This window comes from Pleuronectes platessa, chromosome 8 (genome assembly GCF_947347685.1).
Source record: "Pleuronectes platessa chromosome 8, fPlePla1.1, whole genome shotgun sequence".
NCBI classification, from domain to species: domain Eukaryota; kingdom Metazoa; phylum Chordata; class Actinopteri; order Pleuronectiformes; family Pleuronectidae; genus Pleuronectes; species Pleuronectes platessa.
In genome coordinates this window covers 14,952,869-14,974,399 of record NC_070633.1, presented here as the reverse complement: position 1 = coordinate 14,974,399, position 21,531 = coordinate 14,952,869, and the positions used below count along the sequence as shown (strand labels likewise).

The following is a 21,531-nucleotide window of genomic DNA, read 5'->3' as shown; positions in this document are numbered from 1 at the left end:
ATGAGATCATACTAAGAATAAATAAATCTCTGGCATCACTAAAACAAAGTACTCTAAATTTGGATATGTCTTTTTCTACCGTTTAGGAGAAAAACATCTTCTTTCTAAATCCCAGATTAATGTTAAAATGGATAAAGATAATGACAAATCAAGGCTCAAAACGTGGAGTCATGTCTTCAAAAAGAAATTGCTCCGCGTCTTATGTAATTTAAGATTTATTTTTGCTTTCCCTGCCAAGAAAAAAAGTTGATCCTCTTGAATTTAAGGCAAATCCCCACCACTGAAGCGAACCGACAGACAGTGGACGCTCCCGCTCAAGTTGAGTTTCCAGCGAGCGATATGAGACTGTTCAGGGCACTTGGCAGCGCGCTGAGAAGCACAAGCTTTTATGATATTAGAAAGCTCAGTCTATTCAATCAGATCAAATGGGCAGTGAGAGGCAGTTCATCGCGGCACTAACGTCCAGACACAGATCTGAACTGAGATACTTCCAGGCGGTTAATCTTTTAAGAAAGATGAACATAATACCTGAGTGTGTACATGTAAGGATTGAGACGCAGTGAAGGAATACTGCCCCACACTGTCACGTTTCAGGGATGTCTTGATTAACAGCCGCACGTCTCACTGAGCTCTGGAGATTCTCATGCTGTCTGTTTGAAAACTACGTTTAGTGCGTTGAGTTATTTATTTCACTCAGCTGTTTTAAGTTGATCTCCAAAGCACTTTTCATGTAACTGAAATTATGATTTGCTTATTAAGAAATAGTTCAAGTGCAGCAAGGCTTCCTGGAGTCCACCTTAAATACTTAGGATAAAAATTTAACGCACCAAAACATAAATTATGACAATAATCTTATTTGAAATCATATATATTCGTTTTTTTGCTAAATATATATATTTCTTTTTGCACATTGTTCAGTATAACAGTTTGATGAAAGACCTTTTTTTATGTCGTTTTCCAGCAGTGCTCCCGGTTTGACCAAACAACATCCCTCATATGAGAAGATGGAACACCTGCAGAACACAAATAATTGGTCATCCTGAGATGATTTTCAAGTCCAGTTTAATAAAATTGGCTATTTTCAAATGAGTTGATGAGATGAGACCAAATACTGACACCAGCACTGTTAAAATACAACTGATTCACAAATCTGTGTGAACACAGATCTTTGTAATGATATTTTTCTCACAATACAACTTTGGAAAGCAACACAACCGGTAACTATTTCCACCCAAGCCATGGAGGTTGTGTTTTCACCTGTGTGTTTTTGTTGGTTTATTTCTGAGCAGGTTCCGACAAAAACTACAGAACCAATTCCCATCACACTTGGTGGAAGGATGAGGCCTGGACCTGAGAGGGACCTTTTACATTTTGGCAAGATGCGGATTAGGGGGCAGAATTTGTTTATGTTTCTTTATAACTATGTTTAATGACAAATAAATCATCTCTGTTTTTATCAGACCACATCCTTTCTCCATGTAAATGTCAATGGTAAGAAGTCATCATCCTGTGTAGGATTGTTGGACCTCAGAGGAGGTATGTGCTCTGCGGAGTGCAGATCTAGTTTTGCTTCTGTTTCTTTTACTTCTTTGCTTGCTGACCAGCTATTTAATTGAGACTGTGGCTCTTTCTTACAGACCATTCGAGTTGCCCTATCCAAAACCAACATCCGCCCTCTCTTCTCTGTTTTGAATCTGGGTTTTTCTTTGAGTTTTTATGGAAATGAATGCTGGTTAAGACATTTGAATGTGCCAGAGTGGAATCTGTTAAATTACACTTCTGAGCTGTGAAGATGCTGTTAAATTTATGAACGCGTTGCTTTAATCACACAGTTACATTATCAGTGATCAACGACAAACACAAAGAACAGCACATTTACTTTCTGGATAAAAAAAAGTCAAGGATGAGATATAAAAAAAATATAAAGTTAAGACTTTGCACTTTTGGTCTGATAAAAAATATAATGCATGAAAAAGAGAAGAGATTTTTAATACTTGAGAATAAAGGATAAATATTCAGAGCAAATGTTTATGTTTAATACACTCGTTCAAATTCAACATCCCAGACCTTCATGGTTGAAACGAAAACCTGAGGTCATAAACAGACCTGAGGAGAAAGAGTCACTGCAGAGTATGTTTCCAACAAAATGTTGTAAATCTCAAACTTGCAGCGCAGTGGGTAAATAAAATCACACTCAAAGAGTTTGAAAGATTCCCAATGAAACTGAATGTCTTCTGTTTTATTGCCTTGAATCATAAAAGTTTCGCTTCTCTGCAGGTTTTGGGAGGATTCGTTTTTTTCCACGCTTTCGTAGACCACTGTTACATCATAAGAAGGTTAAAATGCTCTTAAATAGGAGGAACCACAGCTCTAGGAGGAATGTGCATGTGTCTGAACTCAGCCCATTAAATCAGTCACTCCTTACTAAGTGAGCTCAAGTCCAAAATGAGATTACTTTGAGAAGCTCCTGTGCTTTACCATAATAGGAATGTACTTCAGGAGAAATACCTGTTTTAGGAGGGGCAGTTTTATGTGATTTTCTTATCTACTTATACCTTTTTGGCTTAAACCTTCAGGTTGCCTGTCTGGACACATTATTTACATTGTTAAGTATTTCAAGAATCGCACAGAAGTAACATGAGTAGATCTTATTTCAGTGTTTATTTACACTGGGACATACTGTATATAGCTAGGCATACCTTCAGTTAGGTTTTTCTAATAACCTGTTTATTCTCCTGCCAATAAAGCCTATTTTAAGGGACCTCAAGCTAACCAAAAATACAGTTAATGTTTCTGGCAGAGAAGTAATTGAATTCACGTTGTCCAGTTATTACCCTCCAACAGAGAGGGGGGGGGAATACTAAAGACCAGGGAGGCGCGTCCCCTAAAACCTTCTCCATCTCACAAAGTTGTGCGTAAAATGTGACTGTGGGGTCACTGTTCATGTAATGACGCGTCATCTGCGCTTCATAGACTCGTATTGAAGTATGTCCAGTCAGTGTATGGCAGAGCTGTAAGAGGTGGACAGGCGAGGAGGCAGGGGACGACTGCTGCTGCCCCCCTCACATCTCCTCTGAGCCCACAGGAGAGTGGAGGGAGAGGGACCGCATGGGCATTCCTCCTAAACCAGTGTGCGGAGTTCACCATTTCAAACCACTAATTTGGAAACGCGAGGTTAAACCATGCAGAGCTGCGCCTTATAGACCAAGTTTATTTATGTTTGGTGAAGCTCTTCGTGCGAGTTGCGGTTCCAAGTCATCTGAAGCCTGCTATGGAGGACCTCTTGAGTCAAAATGAGTCTGAGCACTGACAATGTCACAGCATTTTGGAAAAATAGTTCCTCGTCGGATCTCGACGGGACTCCGGGCTTGTTCTCCCAGGTCAACTCCACCAACGGCTCTGGGGGAAACCACACGGAGCCCAGCGAGGTGCACCTCAGCCGGGCCATCCCGCTCGCTCTGGTGCTCGGGGCTTTCATCGTGTTCGCCATCGCGGGCAACATCCTCGTCATCCTCGCGGTTGTGTGCAACAGGCACCTGCGCACCCCGACGAACTACTTCATCATCAACCTGGCCATCGCGGACCTGCTGCTGGGCACCACGGTGCTGCCGGTGTCCGCCACCCTGGAGATCCTAGACTACTGGGTGTTCGGCAGGATCTTCTGTGACATTTGGGCGGCGGTGGACGTGCTGTGCTGCACCGCGTCCATCATGAGCCTGTGCGTAATATCCATCGACCGGTACATCGGGGTGAGCCACCCGCTGCAGTACCCGGGCATCGTGACGGAGAAGCGGGCTCTGCTGGCCATGCTCGGCGTGTGGGTGCTGTCGGTGGTCATCTCCATCGGGCCTCTGTTCGGCTGGAAGCAGCCGCCGTCGCCGGACGACACGGTGTGCCCCATCACCGAGGAGCCGTTTTACGCGCTCTTCTCCTCGCTCGGCTCCTTTTACATCCCGCTCGTGGTCATACTGGTGATGTACTGTCGCGTGTACATAGTCGCCAAACGAACCACTAAGAACCTGGAGGCAGGTGTGATGCGCGAGAGGATGAACTCCAGCGAGCTGACCCTCAGGATCCACAAGGGGTCCCAGGTGCAGGAGCAGGACCCCGGAGCCTCTTCTGGCCCCGGCAAGGGAAGAGCGCAACAAGCAAGGAGTTCCCTGACGGTGAAACTTCTGAAATTCTCCCGGGAGAAGAAAGCAGCAAAAACTTTGGGAGTTGTGGTCGGCATGTTTACTCTCTGCTGGCTGCCCTTCTTTCTCGCCTTACCCATAGGTAGGTTCCTTGGATCCTCTCTGACTCTGTTATTCTTTCAATAATGAAACTCATGTTTGGCCATTTATAAAAATCTTTTTCCTCACAGCCCACTCCATTAAACAAAACGTGATAATATTCAACTAGTTAAAACGCATCTTGCAGATAATCTACGACAGTCTGGATGTCTGTATAGAAGTTAATCTGAGGCAGTGAAAGTCTGCTGCAGGCCTTGTAAATCATATCTATAGCTGTCACTGGGAAAGTCTCCTGGGCAACATTTACTGCCCTGAATTACCACCAAACCTCTGTGTTGGCTTTGATATACTGGAGTGGTCGTTTTATACTGCACGGATAAAAAAAATTGCATCAGCCATATAGTAGTGCAGCATTCAAAATGCTTCAGTATTTCCCCCGACTTCCCAGTGTCTGTTAATGTGATTAAGTTAGTATGCATCATCGTTAATTACGCAGACTTTAACTTGGATACACTGTGACATTCTGCAGTTCTGCACCATTTACTCAGTAAATCTAAAACACTGCTGACTGTGTAGTCTCTGGATTCAGGTCCTGTTATAAGGGATAAAACATGTTTTTAAGAGTCTGAGGAGGAATTTTTCTCAAGCTTATCCAAACATTATTAGTGTTATTGTTGCATTAGTCACTGAGTCACAGTTAATCTCTCCCGATGCAACAAACAGTCTTTGTGTGCCAAGTGAGGACAAGGTCCCCCCCCCCCCCCCTCCCTGCTCAATTTATCAAGAGCCTGTAGGCAGGGCCGCTTTTAGATTTTTGGGGGCCCTATGCTTAATCTTGTGTAGGGGTGGCCACATTATTTATTTTTCATGAATACGTGCCAAATCTGCATCATATTTAATTTACATGTAAATGAGACCTTAAATAACATATCATCCCCAAGATTGCATATCTTTCTATGAGTGGTGTTATGATAAATTATTTTACATCAGCTACACTGGCTTAATCAGCTATTGTCACAAATGCTAACAAACTTAAAGCATATCAGTTGAAGTGACTTCATATTTGACCTTGGAGAAAGCACATGATAAAAAATGTTGTGGAACATTCAGAGGAATATGATCCAAATCTATAGTGATTTACCTGATCTAAATAGTGTATATATATTTTAAGATGCTCAATTAAAAAAAATCCATAATTATAGCTATAAAGAATATCATATTATATTATATTATATTATATTATATTATATTACATGTGTCTGTGCTAATTAGTCCTAGACAGTTTGAATGTGATCTGGTTAGTCGCTATCTGTGCAGCACAGGGACATCATGCTAATCCTCCACTGGCCACAGTGGGCAGCACCTACTCTTCCTCTCTCCTTCCTTTATCTATCCCTTCATCTTGTCCTCTCATTTTCATCCGTGTTGTTGAAGAAAGCAAACACAGGTACAGTGTCATGTGTATTAGCAATAATAAAATTGAACTGCCCCCGCTGGGGTAATCTATAAGGAATACAATAAATGTACAATATACAACATATAATTAAAATAAACATACGGTATGGGCTCCTTATTTTAAACATGCAATTCAATCCTTGTGATAAATTGAGATATAAGGATTAATTAATTCATCTTTTTCTCCCAAGTTTATCTTACATTGGTTGGATGTAACTGATGTTAGCTCGTTGTGTAGTCATTTTTCACTCAAGTGAAATTAGCCAGCATCATGGTGGATAGCCTGTGCCTAAAGTTATTAGTCAGATAATGTCTGTACCAAAGTATACTTGTTTTTAGTTAAAAACTTTCATAATATACAACCCGGGGAGAAAAGAGCATGGGTCGGGCACATCGGGGCCCCTGGGCGATCACAGGGCCGTATGCACATGGTTAGTCTGAAGCCAGGAGCAGTGGCTTCAGGGAGCCTGGCAAGTGTTCAACACTCCACTGACATGGCTGTTTAAAAACCTGCAGAGAAAATTTTAACCAAAATGGTTGTGCCATGCTGTATTAGGGGGAGGACGTTAAGAAAACAGTCTTTGTTGATGAAGGTTGGACCAAAGGGATAAGTCAACTACATGCATGGCTGCAGTATTTCAAATCATGGTTTTGCCTGATTGCCACAATCCCTTGTGGCACTCGGGGCTGTGACTGCTTGTTTGCATTTATTGTGGAAACATGAATGTGTTGATGCCTCTGGCTTTAAGCTGCAGCTCATCACATCCTCACATGTACACACATAAACACAGACGTCCCTGGGGCAGGATCACAATGCAGTGTCACATAGCGAGATTAACTTTCTCAGTAACATACCATGAGCACCCAACATTTGCAATTTTCCGTTTTGTGATTTGCAGAGGTCTCAAGAGAGCAGGGGTTCAGGAGGGAGGGACGTCTTTACATAACATTAATCAACAAAGTGCCAGGAAAGCTCCCAAGGTTACATTTCACTATTCAACCTCTGCTGTAGCATACTGATGCACCATAAACCTTATTGCATGTTTTGTTTTTTTTGGGGGGGGGGGGTTGTAACTGGAATCAGAGATGCATTTAGGAAAAGCATGCAAACAAGTTCAACAGGGATCTGGGGACAATGCAGCTATTGGTCATCCACGATATCACAGCAGGCCAGTGACACTGCTCTCACACTGAAGCCTCCTCTCAAACTGTGGTTTCTTAGTTGAAGTTTGTGCCCCTGCTCACTGCTGTGACTCACGTCGGAGCTGAGCAGCCTGAGAGGGCAGCAACACTCTCCTCATGTTGCTCCCTCAGCATCCATTGGCCTCCGCCCACAGATTGGGATTTCCTGCCTCACACTTGTTATTAAGCTGCTACTTCCTCTGCATACTGTCACTAATATGTAATGTATGAGGGAGTTTCTGTGCGTGTGCTGGTGGCGGTTGATGTGTTGTGCGTGTGGAGGGGTGATGAACTGTTAATGTTTGTTTATGTGCCTATATGCACGTACGGCCATGTATGTTTTCAGCGATTGTGTCAGTGAGGCAGCAGCTGCTTCTCTCCAGTCGCTGATTTAAAAAAGATTGAAGATTAAAGTGATGCTGCCCCCAAGAGCTACTCACGTGCAGCTTAAATAAATATCTTCACATAAAACTGATTTTAATTCTATGAATACCTTGCTTTTTGTATATACATTTATTTGTGTAAATGGCAAGCATGTGGCCAGAGTATGAGTGATTGTTTTTCAGGTTTCGAGTTATCATGTCTCCTTTTACGCCTTTAATTTGGAGCAAAGAAATATATACAGACCCCATGACTATAAACACTACATCAATGATTTTAAATTAGTGTCGGTACTTCAGACAAATAGCATCCCAAACACACACACACACACACACACACACACACAGCGTTTCCAGCTTGACTTATTTTGTCAATGCAGGCGATACAACTAAACCATAACTTAATTCATAAAACATTCACATTATGAAAAAGTGGCACCATTAACACCGGATTACAGTAATAATTACAAACGAGTGCAGACAGTGGATAAAGCAGGCTTTTTAAGAAGCGGATACTTTCCAGGTCATTAAAGCAACCAAACACTTTTAATAAGCTCTCAAACTGCATCAAGCAGATCTCTATTAGTCTCTTTTAGTACATTAAGCAGTAATCTGGTGAATATAAAATATACCAAAACACTGTTAATGTCAAAATCCTGTGTAGATGTCCCTGTAAATATCACAATAGTGGATTGTGGTCTCACAGAGCAGCTAAAGATAGTTAAAGCACACAGAGGTTTATTTAAAATTCTTGCCAGACAACATCTATTTTGTGTTTGTGTTAACCTGATATTGACAATGTGAAATGTTTGTATTCGGTCTATAGTGCATTCAAATTAGTAACTTAAGCTGTTTTTCCAACATGAGCTCTGAGAACTGGGCCCAGATATTTTCTGGAATTTGTATTTGACATGTGTGGAACGCAGCAGCAGATTGTCTGGGTCAGACGCATTCACAGGAACAGGAAAATGTCCGGAACGTTCAGGGAAGGGCTGGCGTCTGGGTCGAGCATGCAGGAGGACGGACATGTCATATAAATTCCACTGTGGATATCACGAGTTTTTTTAAAGCACATCAACCCCGGCGCGGAACCATATCACCAAAAGCTCTCGAATCGTATTGTCCTCCCACGTTCCCGTCAGCATCTTCGTGTTTGGTGCCTATTTTTCATCCTGAGATATTTATAGTCTTTTAGTTGTGTTTTGTTCAGTTTTGCTCCAATCGCGTGTTAGAAACATCTTCTACACTCCTACTCGCTCGCCTTGAATTTCTTTGGACATTTTCTGCTCTATTCTCACATGGGCTCACTGTGACATTTTCCGGACATTCTACAAGGAGAAAAAAGTTCCGCAATTCGTCATGACACTGTCTTCACATACAGCCGCTCTGGATGATTTCAGAGCTTAGTGCATGTCTGCAAGCGGCTTTATCATTGATCAATGGAAAAGGCAATTGAGGAATAGTCTGAATAAAAGGGGGTACACAACAAACCTTTACTTAACATAACTCATTTTCTAATACACTGTTAATCTGCTGATTGCTGGAGCAAATATTCATCTTTAAGAAGGTGGAACCAGTCTGTTTTTTGTCATAACCTTTAAGTTATTGTCTTTTCCTTCGTTCTCATCTCCTTACTCAACCAACGGGAAATCATTAGTGCTCAGGGGGATGCAGCATGTTATTTCATTGCACACATTTTCCCGCAGCTCTTTAACACCCAACACAGCCACTAATGTCCTGTGAAGGGCTCACATTTAGCAACTGGTGCAGGCAGTGAGCTCAAATGTGAGAGAAACCAACACTTGGAGGTGTTAACCAATTGTTTCCATGTATGTGTTTTCTGGAAGAAATTCTGGGACTGTGTGAATGTCTGCTTGCTATGTGTGTATGGTGCACTTTTATTTTGTGGTTTGCCACGAGCTGGTCGGCCCTTGTGCTCCGGGGGCAATTGAAATAGTTTTTGAAGGGGGAACATAATGAGAGTGCTAAGTGTCAAAGCAATGGAAGACAGAGTAAGTGGCAGAGCTGAGCTCGAGGGGCCACAGGGCAGTGGGGTGAGCGCCAGGGACCCTGCAACGTCAACCCAATTCCCCTAAAAATAGCTTCATGCTATGGTTTCATTGAAAGCAATCTGCAAGGGTAATAACACTTCTGTCCTTTTAGATCAAGACATATTAATCATATTTATGGCTTTGTTATGAAACAGGTGGTGTGTGTGTGTGTGGTACAGGTTTTACTCATGTTGTGGGGACATCATCTGTTTATACAGTCACATTATGGAGACTTGTCCTCCTCGTGAGGACAAAAAGCAAGACTATATAGCATAAATAAATAAATGCTAAGATGATGTCTTAAGATAAGGTTAAGGTTTAGGTTTAGGTTTAAGGCTAAGGTAATGGTTAGAGTAAGGGTAAGTAGTTATTATAGTTAAGTGTACATTATATCAAAGTATGTTAATTTAATGTCCTCATGGAGAAACGACTGTGTGCATGGTGTGTGTGTTCGTGTGTGTGTGTGTGTGTGTGTGTGTGTGTGTGTGTGTGTGTATTTGTGTGTGTGTGTGTGTGCTCGTTCCATGGCACAAAATAGGTATCGCTTCTTCCAACAGTGACAATAACAGGATGCCTTGCTTAGTTAAGATGTTCCTGCGTTCGACTGTGAGATGTGCTTGTGTGCGTTGTGTACATGTGTGTGTGTGTGTGTGTGTGCGTCCTCAGGAAGGAGGTACAAACATTTCTCTTAGCAGAAGTGGTGAGACTACCAATAATAACTCTCCCACCGCTATCTCCACACGTTTGTCTTTCAGCCGAGATTCTTGCATCCTCGGTTTATACTATGTCCTTTCAACATAAACACTCTTCACGCGACAAAAATGGAGCGCATTCACACAGGACCAAAGCATACAAACATGTGTCATATCTGTCGACAGGGAGATGTCAATCCGATTTCCTGCTCTTTCATCTGGTGTTGGTGTAGAAAACAGGTACCTTTTCTTTTATGTAGGGGTCTCCAGCTGTTCAGGGACCTTTCCTGGGAGCCAGGTAGAGCAACACTGCTGTGTTTGTTGTAGAAAATGCTGAAAGCCATGTTATAGATAGAAAGACAGACAGACAGACAGACAGACAGACAGATAGATAAAACGATAAATGTGCATTGTCCTATCACCACCAAACTTCCGTCTCATGATCAGAGTCCAAGCCTGAACAGCTCTATGTATCAATATTTCCTCAGGGTCATAGTGCCACCTACTGATCAGTGTGAAAATGAAGTTGTAACATTGTCCAATTGACACAAAATTGCTCACGCTACATCAGAGCCCCTACTTGAACAGATCTATTAGTCTGTATGTAATAATACTGTTTGTGCCACCTACTGGCAACAGGAAATAAGCTTTGTTTTACAACTATTTTTCAATTTACATAAAATGATCACAGTGTGATTGGCAATTGATAGCGGTGACCGTAATGAGCAACTAGCAGGGAAGTTACTTTCACTGCCGCCACACTGTTTAGAGGCAGCAACTAAATTTGTGAAGCAACAGCTATCTCTGCATAGATAGTCTGCAGGATGTCATATGTAATTTGTGCCAAATCTTGAAGGCGTCTTTTGCATTTTTAAGTATTTAATGTATAAAATAATTAAAAGATGAATCTGTATTTCATTTTGAGTTCAGCTTCTGTTTGTATAGTGTTTTTGTTAAGTTTCAATAGAATAAGACACAAGAAAAATTATGGTAATTTATAATGAAGTTATAATGAAGTTATTAATGTTTTCTACCAGTTACTGCCACCACAGGCAGGCAGTCAAAGGGTGAGTCGAGAATGACCAAGTTTAAGTCATACAGTTATGTAATCACATTAAAGAGGCGCTCCAGAAGAGAAAATAACATGATGTGAAAATGCCAGCCACTGAGAAGAGGCCCATTTATCTACAGTACAGGAGGCCAAGACACAACCAGACAGCAGTTTCCTCTCAGTCTACAGCTAGAGCACACACACACACATACACACACACGCATGCAGACACACACACACAGACACACAAACACACACAGCTGTATCTATGTCATTTATGAGCCACTGAGTTAACTGAACGTGTATTTTGTCATGTTGTCGTACAACCAATTTCATTGAGGTTAACCAAGTGACTGAAGTGTGTGTGTGTGTGTGTGTGTTGTCTCTGTACCATGACTATTAGATATCTTCTCTGATGTTATCCATAGTTGCAATGGGAGTTTTTCCCTATCTTTATTCATGAGCGTGGTTTTGCAGTTTGAGAGCTGGGCATTCACGCCCCTATTTTGTGATGTTTTCACTAAGAACCCTGCGCTTGCACTCAGATAGCAGCTGCATGTGCTTAGAACTGCTCCGCTTCTGCTCAAACTTGTACGCTTAAACTCATGTTTTGTTGCTCGGATAGATTTCCTGCAGATTTTTTCTCTGCTCTCTGATTTTTTTTCTTCTGCTCTTGTCCAAATTCTCAAACCAGTAAGACACCTGTTGACACCTGATGTAACCCTATACCAGTTTTAGCACAAGCAGAGCAAATCTAAGCACAAACAGGGGTTTGAGTGCAAGCGCAGGGTTGTGAGTGAAAACATCACAAAATCTTAACGTAAAATCATTAAGTCCTGTTCTCAAACTGAAAGACACACAGATAGGGAAAAACCTCATAAGTTGGCGGTATACAAACAGGCTTTGTTTTGCGGCATCAAATAGAAACAGTGTGATTTTTCATATTTTATTTTCCACTAATAACGTGGAAGCAATCCCCGTCCCTGTCTCTAACATTTCCCCCCAAGGCTATGAACTAAACGATGCACCTTGGCCCGCTTAAGATAATTGTTAAAGCTTGTGATCTGATTTTCATGAAGAGGGGCGGTGTCTGTGAGCCCATAATATCATACAAGAGGTAATTTCACACTTAAAATCCTGAGATTACGGAGCATCGTCAATCTCTTCAGGAACCGGATATTAATTTAAGAATGTGGGTTGGTGTCAAGAAACAAACTTCAACTTAAATCTGCCCACGCACACAAACACACAGTCCTTTTTTCTTTGATTCTTTTATTCTTCCACAATAATATCACACTTGGTTGTTAATCCCCTTTATCCTCAGGCATCTCCCTCTTACCTCATTAGCCAGTTAGATATTCTTCCTCTATTTCAGCTTGGCTACAGGAAAAGGCCCCACACGGACGGATTCATGCAATTTAGCGAGTGCAGGCTAAGCTCCCCCTCTAGCATAAGGGACTAACCTGTTTTTAGATACTTTGCAGTGTTGTTATTTATTGTCTCTAACTCCTTATCTGAATCCATATGCACACACAACTTCAGCTGTGTAGCAGTTTACTTGTTTTTGCACCAACATCCATCCATCTCATTCAAATGAACCGTGAAAGGGCAGCTACACATGCTTTTTGACAAGGAGGCACTTTATCTGCTAATGAAGATGCTCACAAGGTCTCTGCTGTAATGATAAATGATGTCTGGAGCCCACATTCCCCTCTGGCCATTTATTCTGCTGCTTCATGTCGCTGTGGTACTCTGTTATTCTTGATAAATGCTGCCACCTACTGGATACAATCAATCACAGACAGGATCAATAGGCTGCACTTAAATAACACGGCCCTGATGAAGCACATTGAATACAGATTATTCATCTATGTCATTTTAACGTTTTAAGTATTTCCAACACTATATAACCATTTTCAGCGTCTTGCAAGTGGCATTGGTTTTCTCATTAAACCCTTGGCATCAGAGCAGACAAGTATATTTCTCCAAATGTTGAAGTATTGCTTTAAATGTTCAGTATGTTAGATTTAGGTGAAATTATCTATTGGCAGAAATTCACTTTAAAATAATCCTAGTGATGTTTTCAATAGTGTTTTTCATCTAAATCGCACAAATTGCTGTTTTCTCAACCCTAGAATGAGCTGGTCCTCTCTTCAGAGGCCATCATGTTTTTTACAGTAGCCAAGACCCGACAAACTAAACACATTTTTTATGACAACTAAAGGTTTCCACAGGTTCTCTTTAATGTTTGGCAGGGGAGAATGAGGTGAGGGATGTTCAGCTGCAACATGCACCTTCACCACTAGATGTCACTAAATTCTTCCCGCTGAACCTTTACGGAGTTCATTTGAGTTGTCACAAAGCTGGACATTAACCTTTGAATCAATGTTTCCCCTCTCCCCACTGTCCTTTCTCCAGGGTCTTTTAATGTGAACCTGCGCCCACCTGAGGTCCTCTTCAAAGTCATCTTCTGGTTGGGCTACTTCAACAGCTGCCTGAACCCCATCATCTACCCCTACTACAGTCGTGAGTTCAAGCTGGCTTTCATTCGCATCCTGAGGTGCCAGTTTCATCCGCGCAAACATCCCGGCTGGAGAGCCTACAACTACCGCTCCTCCAACATCAGCTCCTGTGGAAACTCGCGCAAAGGCTCAGCTGACCACAATTCCAGCTGCTTGAACAGCAGCCAGCGTACTCTGCCATCCTCTGCCAGTCCGAGTCCCAGCCACCTGAGCAAGGGGCTGCCGCCTTGCCCAGAGGGGGAGACACTGTACATCTGGGGGGAGACCACCCCAACTCCCTCCACGCCTAATCTGCTGCCCGGCAGCGCCGCAGACCACCAGCAGAAAGCACTGAGGGGGGAGGTCAGAGGAGGAAAACGTGAAGAGGAGACCACCGGTGGTTTTTTCTCTTTCTCCTTTGTGAAGAACCGAGACAAGAGGGGGCTGAACCAGGACAGCTTCGTGCCGGAGGACAAGGTGTGACTGTGGGGCCTCATTGAGCTGTGACTCTTTCAGTCTTCGTTGGGAAAGTCTCCTACAATGTGTGGAAGTAGAATTTCACACAGGTTTGCTGCAGTCACTGTATATGGTCCATCCGTCAGTGAATTTTCTTTATCATTAGTGGTCAATGTAAGGTGAAGTTAACTTAGTATTGACTATGCTGCTGTGTCACAGATATTTGTCTTCTATTTTAGTGTATCTGCGGTTGACATATGGGTTTCTTTCAATGGACAGTAAGAAATTAAAGACAGATCATCAGAACCACTGTTGGGACTGGAGAGACAGCTGTGCATGCAATTTGATTTAACAACAACATCATCCAAAAGAAAAAGGACATAATTCCAGAAAAGAACTGTAACACAACGTTCTCAGTTCTGTTAAAAGAATGGACATCACAAAAAAGAAAAACTGACGTGATGAGACCAATGATGACCTTTGCCGTCCAGTAACTTGATATCTTTGTGGTATGTTGTGGAAATAAAGTATAACCTGGTTTATCTGTTGTGCGCACAATCATCAGACGTCAGCGTATTTGTATATTTGATTTACAAAACGTTCTGAATATCAGTATTGGGAATGTGATTGATACGTAAATAAACTTAAGTATGACTGTATCTCAAACTCTTAATCTCTCTTTATACTTTGTGGATGAAGAAAAAAAAAAAAAAACATAATTTATTCCCATAGGTGATTCATTGCATTTTTATTTGCATAGCAACCAATCACAAAATAGATCTCACGTTAGACAGTAAGATGGAGACATTACTGAAAAACTCAATATTTCCTGGAAAAACCTCTATAGCAGCACCAAGATCAGTGAGAGAGAGAGAGAGAGAGAGAGAGAGAGAGAGAGAGAGAGAGACAAAGAGAGAGAGAGAGAGAGAGAGAGAGAGATACCAGGAACAGTGGTTTAACCATCACAGCTTTGTCCAATTTAAAGTAATGACGTTATTAATGATAGCAGCAACAATTAATTAATAAAAATAGTAATATTAACATTAATTGTTAAGTGGTGTCACATCTGAATTAAGAATGGAGAGAGAGAGAGAGAGAGAGAGAGAGAGAGAGAGAGAGAGAGAGAGAGAGAGAGAGAGAGAGAGAGAGAAATAAAAAACACAAAGTCAGTGACATGTAGTAAAATAAAGAGCAGGGAGAGGGAGAAAGAGAAGAGCTCAATGGATCATGGGAGTGTTTTGAGTGGTTCACCAGACTCTGTGGCGCAACGGTAGCGCGTCTGACTCCAGATCAGAAGGTTGCGTGTTCAAATCACGTCAGGGTCATGTGATCTCTTTATTGTGATGGTGCCAGTCAGTAACTGGAATGATGTCCTGAATCAAACTATGAAACCAACACCGAGCAATAGAAGCAAATGTCATGTGACTCCAGGTAAGTGGTTTGTGTGTTTTCAACACAAAAGCAACTTCCTGAAATGAGGTTAAATTTTCCTCTTTATCTGGGACTCCCCCTGAAAGACCTGACACTGCAGGCACTCAGGTGTAACTGTCAGCACCTCCTGAGTAGTTCGATGTATTAGTTCATTCCAGATGTATTTGGAACATACAGACAGTTCATCTGATCTCTGCTGCACAAAGTGTATTAACAGCAGGTTTCTATGACAGATAAAGGAGTTCAGGATGTGCAGAATGGTTCAGTGGGGCAAGGTTGCAACACTTGTATATATATGTATATATATACTCTCTATATATAGAGAGAGAGCGCATGTATTTTCAAAACAAGCATTTCTTTTCTCTCACACATTGAGCTGGAAGGGAGAAGACTGACCTGAAAAGGTCCAAACCTCCATTCAGAGGAGAGCACTCCATCGTACAGCACTTCTCACATGTTTCCCTTCCGCTTACACGGTTCAGTTTACATCAAGGGATGAGGCGCCCGCTGCAGTGCGAGGTGAAGGAGCAACATCTCACACAGACTGAGATTTCAAGCAGCATCTCCCAAACAATCAGTGTTTCAGTTCTGCTTCCGCCCACCACAATTTTTTCTTGCCCATGGACAGACCTGTGAGTCATTTCCTGTCAGAATTCATTTCAGTTCTTTGGCTGTTTCCGCTACTTAAGATTCAACATGTCCACACTGGTCCAACAAGTATAATGGTGGAAAGGAATGTTTGCAAAGTAAAATTGAAGAGTAAATAAATAAGTAAACTTAAATAAGTATTTGAAAATATAATAGTATTAATAGTAATAATAATAGTCATGTGATGAATATACAGGGAAGAATAACATGTGTATTTAGAAAATAAATATACAATGATAAGGTTAAAAAAATAACCAGTACAAGGCATGATAAGAACGAATATGTAATTTGATATCGCAGTGTTTGTGTGCGTGCGTGCATGTGTGCGTGCATGCGTGTGTGTATGTGTGTGTGTGTGTGTGTGTTATTCACAGTGTTCACACCTGTTGATGTTCCTCAAATCACCTTGTGTGTTCGGCTTTCATTTCTTTCTCTTTTTTAATTGCCCTTCTGGCTGTAATCCACTTTTCATTCATTTATTAAAATAACATACCAGCAGCGACAGCCTGTGTTTCTGTTGCCACTGACCCTGACACTGACCGACAGAACCACTCTGACACATAGTTCCCCCACTTATTGCTCGAGAACATTCTGTGATTCACCTCGTTGTGGTTGTGGTGTACTGGCCCTGGTTCAATTGTTGATTTTGTCTTGTTAGTACAAACCGTTCTCGAGAAGAAACTTTCAAAGCTTCAACTTCAGCTGCTCACTGCACTACAAGGATTTCCATCCCTGAACCTCACAGGTAGAAAGAAGAGTTGACTTAAGCTTAACATATACATCAGCCCTGTGCTCTGAGCATTGTACTACATAATACAAGTCCAAACATGCAGAGGAAATCTTATCAATGACAGAAGTGCTGGTAGAACCTGAAAGTGACAGGGGCAAGGGAATAACTGGGATCTTTTAGATCACTGTCTTTAAAACAAGGTGACAAACTGTGTTGGAAAAACATTGCCTGCATGCCTCACACATGAGGGATGAAGTGGAGAACATGTGCGACGAGAGTAGGAGAGAGGGTTTGGCAGTGATTCAGAACTGAAGGCCACTCCTCTCTTCTTATTGAACTCATTCACTCGGTAGCTCCTCTCTTTCACCATCATGGCTTTCACCGGGAAATATGAGCTGGAGAGTCAGGAGAACTACGAGGAGTTTCTGGAAGTTTTGGGTATTAGTTTCTCTTTGGATAAACACGAGCTGTCATTCACTTAAAGTTTGTTTGTGTGACTGTCTTCATTTGGGATTTCGACCACTCTGTGACAGGGCTTCTCAGCGCCAAGACCGACCACATAGTGGTGACGGACGTGGTTCAGGACGGGAACAACTTCACCTGGACGCAATCCATCCCCAACTGGACCTGGTCCAATAGCTTCACCATTGGCCAGGAGTGTGAGCTGGCGACGATGAAGGGCCCCAAATTCAAGGTAAGCTCACAACAGATGAGTTTTCATGTTCCCGACCTGCACCGCTCGTTTCCCTCTGTGACCTTTTATCCTTGTGACCTTTAGGCCACGGTCACGATGGCCGACAGCAAGATTTCAATAGAGTTTCCTCAGTACAACTTCACAGCGGAGATAATTGAAGATAAACTAGTGATGGTAAGAGAAGCACTCGCTCAAACTGTGACCGCCCCGATACTACCTCCATGTTACCTTAATGTGACAGAAATATAAGCTGCAGTTTGTTTTATATTCACTTTATCTTTCCCACTCTACGCTCCGCAGATCTGCATAACTCCAGGAGAGAAGGGTGTGACTTTCAAAAGAGTCAGCAAACGGATCTAACGTGGCGAGACCCAACATGCAGCAGTGGAAGAGAGGCTGTGGGAGGCAGAGGAACCCATAATGAAAATGTCTCCACCAGTTTAAAAATGTATTCACCATTTGTATCAAGGAGCAGCCAGTGGGATATCCTGGTGCATACTTTCAGTTTTACCAAAGAAATGTAAAAAACAAACCGACTAGGCTTTTTTTTCTGCTGTATTTCTACAAACCGTCCAACTGGAAGAGTATTCCTCTTTGATTCAATAAAGAAGAAAAATGCAAAAAAACGGTTTTTCAGAGCAGTAATGATATTTTCTTAAATTTGGTTTGAGCTCAGTGATATTTAATTAATTATATTTATTCTTAACTTAAACACATATACATAAAAAAAAAACTATAAAACATGCTTCAAATGCCAGTTCCCTAATCTGAACATTAAGAGAAGAGATAATTTATCATTATTGTTATGGTTATTATTTAATCTCTTGTTTGTTTGCTGCTAAGTGAGATTATGCAAAAACAACTGGATAAAATTCTAACTTGGTAGAAGGATGTGGAGTCAGGGAAGATCCAGATAAGATTTTGTATCCCTTTCTAATTTGAGAAGGCTTGGCACCTCCATTTGACGGAAAGGTGTGTTGTAGAGGCACGAGTGGATCAAAAACTGCTCCCACACACTGTCCAACTTGCAACCAGTGATTCATTATGCTGCAACGTTTCGGTTCTAGACCTTCGTCAGGCAAACCTTTTTGAAATTTAACATTTTCACTGTTTTCCCACGGAATCATTCTTTGACCTGGATGAAAGAATCAGGCATATTTAGGGAAGTGATATCTATGAGTGTGTGAAATATAGTGTAGCTTGTTTGAATTCAAGAGAACAGTTAGGCCTTGGTCAAGGTAATGCTCTCTACTGAGTGGCATTCTAGTTCAAACTATTTTGGTCTGACTGGAAGCAGCAGGGTTGCGGATTCCAACTAACAGATTTGAAACAAATCTACAGTCAATTTGGATGAATTAGAGCAGCTGCCGGTGAATATATACAGTAACTGGTCACTGCAGGACTGAAAGGCTGACAGGCAAACTTTACACATCTCTGAAATTGTGCTGTTGAAGGAAATACCGAACACAATCACACAAAAAGACACATTTGAGTGTTGACATTTATTAAAGAGATCTTCTTGTTGCTCATTTTGTTTTCTTGCTAATCATCTTGGCGGTTACTCCAGCCACAGTTTGGACCTTAAATGAGAGAAAACGCAAAGATGTTCACACACACGCAGACACACACACACACACACACAATAACACACCACAAACGTTCATCGCGACACCAGTATAAAAGTCATATGTGCTCACCTCGACGAGCTTGTCAGAGACCACCTCAGCAGTGTAAAGGTAATTGGGAAACTGGATCTTCAATTTCCCTCCGTCCAGGGTGACAGTGGTCTGAACATTTTAAAAGCACAATTGATCAAACTGCAGGTGGAAAACAGCCAGTGTTGAGATATTTAAAATATAACTGCTTATACATGGTAAAATGACAATGAACTGACCTTGAATTTCATGCCCCCCGCAGTTTCCAGCTCTGCCTCCTTCCCAATGTGGAACTTGATGCACCAGGTGTTAGCCTCCATGTGTTTGGTCACCCTGAACTCGTCATTCTGATGGATCTCTGTTATGACTTCCCCAGTTCCGTGTTCTTTGGGCATAGTAATTCCTAAAGAGAAAAATACAACATCGTTATCACATTTTATCAAATACAATTTTCTAATTTATCTAAATACAGGTTTCTCACCAAGAGCTTCCAAGAACTCCTCATAGTTCTCGCAGCTCTCCAGCACATATTTCCCTGTGAAAGCCATAACGAAGGTTGACTGCTGATACTCAAACTAAGAAACAGACCTGCACCTCTTTATATGCTGTCTGTGTTATGTTCCCTTCATGCTAATTTTTGGGCTGGGCCATTTCCATGTTTTCCCTCTTCAATCAAATTAATTGAAATGTCTGCTGGCCTGCAGTCAGTATTTAACCTGCTGTGCAGCTTGGTAGCAGAATGCATCCATATGCATTTATGTGTGGATTATTATGAAGCACCAGCCTGTCCCTCAAGAAACCCAAGTGCTATAAAGTTACCATGTTACCGGACAGTCATTATTCTTTGATGCTAACCAATCCCCTTTGACATGGGTAGAGTGGCAGGGTACAACCTGCAGGGCCAATACAAATGAACATTCAAATCTACGGACAGTTTAATTTACCCTAAACTCCATCGCCTGTGGGAGGAAGCTGGAGTATTTCCAGACACAGACAGAACACCCAAACTCTACACCCTGACCAAGCTGGAACACAAACCAAGAACCTACTCGCTGTGAGGTGACCTTGCTAACCACTGTACCACTGTGCCGCTAATCTACCACGGCTATTGGTTTCCCTATAGATTGCAGGGAGTCATGTATTACATTTTTTTTTTGTCCCAAGCCTCCATAGGCTTACAACACTCAAAGAGCAGTAGAAAGCAATAACATGATGACAATAATAAATAAACTGTTATAATCCACCTCCATTTGTCTCCTCTATGTTCAAGTATTTTAAAGTTCTTACTTAACCAGAAGATGTGGATGAGAGTGATATTCAAAATCTACCTGGAACTATGGAGTCATACCTGGAAGGTGATCTGGTTTAACATTTCTATGAATACAGATTTAAAAGATCTACCAGAACTAAGGCATTAGGTCCAAATCATAGTGACATAATACCAGATAGACATAGCACTCTTCTTCAAGTGGCCTGCTCTTTAAAATGTAAGTGAGCTAATATTTGTCGGTGATATTGGACGTTTCTCAGCACTATAAACATAGACATTAAAGGCCACAGGCGCAGGAGGCGAACAGGGCCGTGCCCCAGCTCGGCCCGGATGGCAGAACATATTTCAATAGATATTTGATCAACGTGAAATCTGCCTCGGGAGGTTTTCTGGTGTCGTGAAGGTAATATCATGAACACCTGTGTAAATTATAACAGTCCCACAGGCCTGGGAGAAAAACTGCCACTGTCAATAATAACTGTATAATATCCCACATTTTCTTCAATAATTATAAATCCAATGAAACAAATAACATGAAGAAGCACATGATATGTAGAAAATCATGAAGTAATGAATTGGCTCTTTGATTATCAGGGTAAAATGTTGGTAAGTTTGAGACTGGACAGTGTATGTGGATTTAAATAAAGGCTGTTTTATGTTTTAAGTCTATTTTAGTAAGAATACATTCCTTTAATCATCATATTTGAATTTGAAAACTTCTACATCTGATCCCGTGTAACAATCAGTTAAATTAACTGATGTTTCACGTCCTCCCCTCTGATCCCTGCTTCTGGAGAAGAGGAGCACTTCTCCACTGTCACCACTGGGAGGCGCCATCACTCCTATATAAAACACCTCCTCTTCACATCCAGTGTTGATCTGTTAAAGTGGATCAAGTCTATATTACCAGACTCTGCAGTTTATAGTGGTTAATGTTCTAGTTAAAAGTCTAACTCCACTTTTCTGTGTGACCTAAGCTTCTGTTTGATATTCGTGCAAATGAGGAAGTGAAGAACGTGTTCATCAAATGATCTGAAACCTGTCTATTCGATCATAAAACCAGGTTATTCGGAGGTTGTAATGCTTCATGTGTGACATCACAC

At 41.7% G+C, this 21,531-nt stretch overlaps 3 protein-coding genes and 1 non-coding gene across 4 annotated transcripts; 3 read left to right on the top strand and 1 right to left on the bottom strand.

The window, feature by feature from the left end:
- The first annotated feature begins 2,980 nt into the window (after nt 1–2,980).
- On the top strand, nt 2,981–14,659 carry LOC128446069 (alpha-1A adrenergic receptor). Its single transcript, XM_053429024.1, has 2 exons — nt 2,981–4,275; nt 13,462–14,659. The coding sequence occupies exons 1-2, from the start codon at nt 3,294–3,296 to the stop codon at nt 14,025–14,027; spliced, it is 1,548 nt and encodes a 515-aa protein (XP_053284999.1). The 5' UTR covers nt 2,981–3,293; the 3' UTR covers nt 14,028–14,659.
- Nucleotides 14,660–15,253: 594 nt separating this feature from the next.
- On the top strand, nt 15,254–15,325 carry trnaw-cca (transfer RNA tryptophan (anticodon CCA)). The gene has a single exon. It is a non-coding gene; the product is annotated as a tRNA-Trp (tRNA).
- A 1,749-nt stretch (nt 15,326–17,074) lies between these two features.
- LOC128446032 (gastrotropin) lies at nt 17,075–18,134 on the top strand. Its single transcript, XM_053428983.1, has 4 exons — nt 17,075–17,247; nt 17,343–17,503; nt 17,588–17,677; nt 17,804–18,134. Exons 1-4 carry the CDS (start codon nt 17,181–17,183, stop codon nt 17,861–17,863), a joined length of 378 nt encoding a protein of 125 aa, XP_053284958.1. The 5' UTR covers nt 17,075–17,180; the 3' UTR covers nt 17,864–18,134.
- An 895-nt stretch (nt 18,135–19,029) lies between these two features.
- Nucleotides 19,030–19,706, bottom strand: LOC128446033 (gastrotropin). Its single transcript, XM_053428984.1, has 4 exons — nt 19,640–19,706; nt 19,398–19,561; nt 19,201–19,290; nt 19,030–19,083 (listed from the first exon to the last, which is right to left on the bottom strand). Exons 1-4 carry the CDS (start codon nt 19,704–19,706, stop codon nt 19,030–19,032), a joined length of 375 nt encoding a protein of 124 aa, XP_053284959.1.
- Between the last annotated feature and the right edge of the window lie 1,825 nt (nt 19,707–21,531).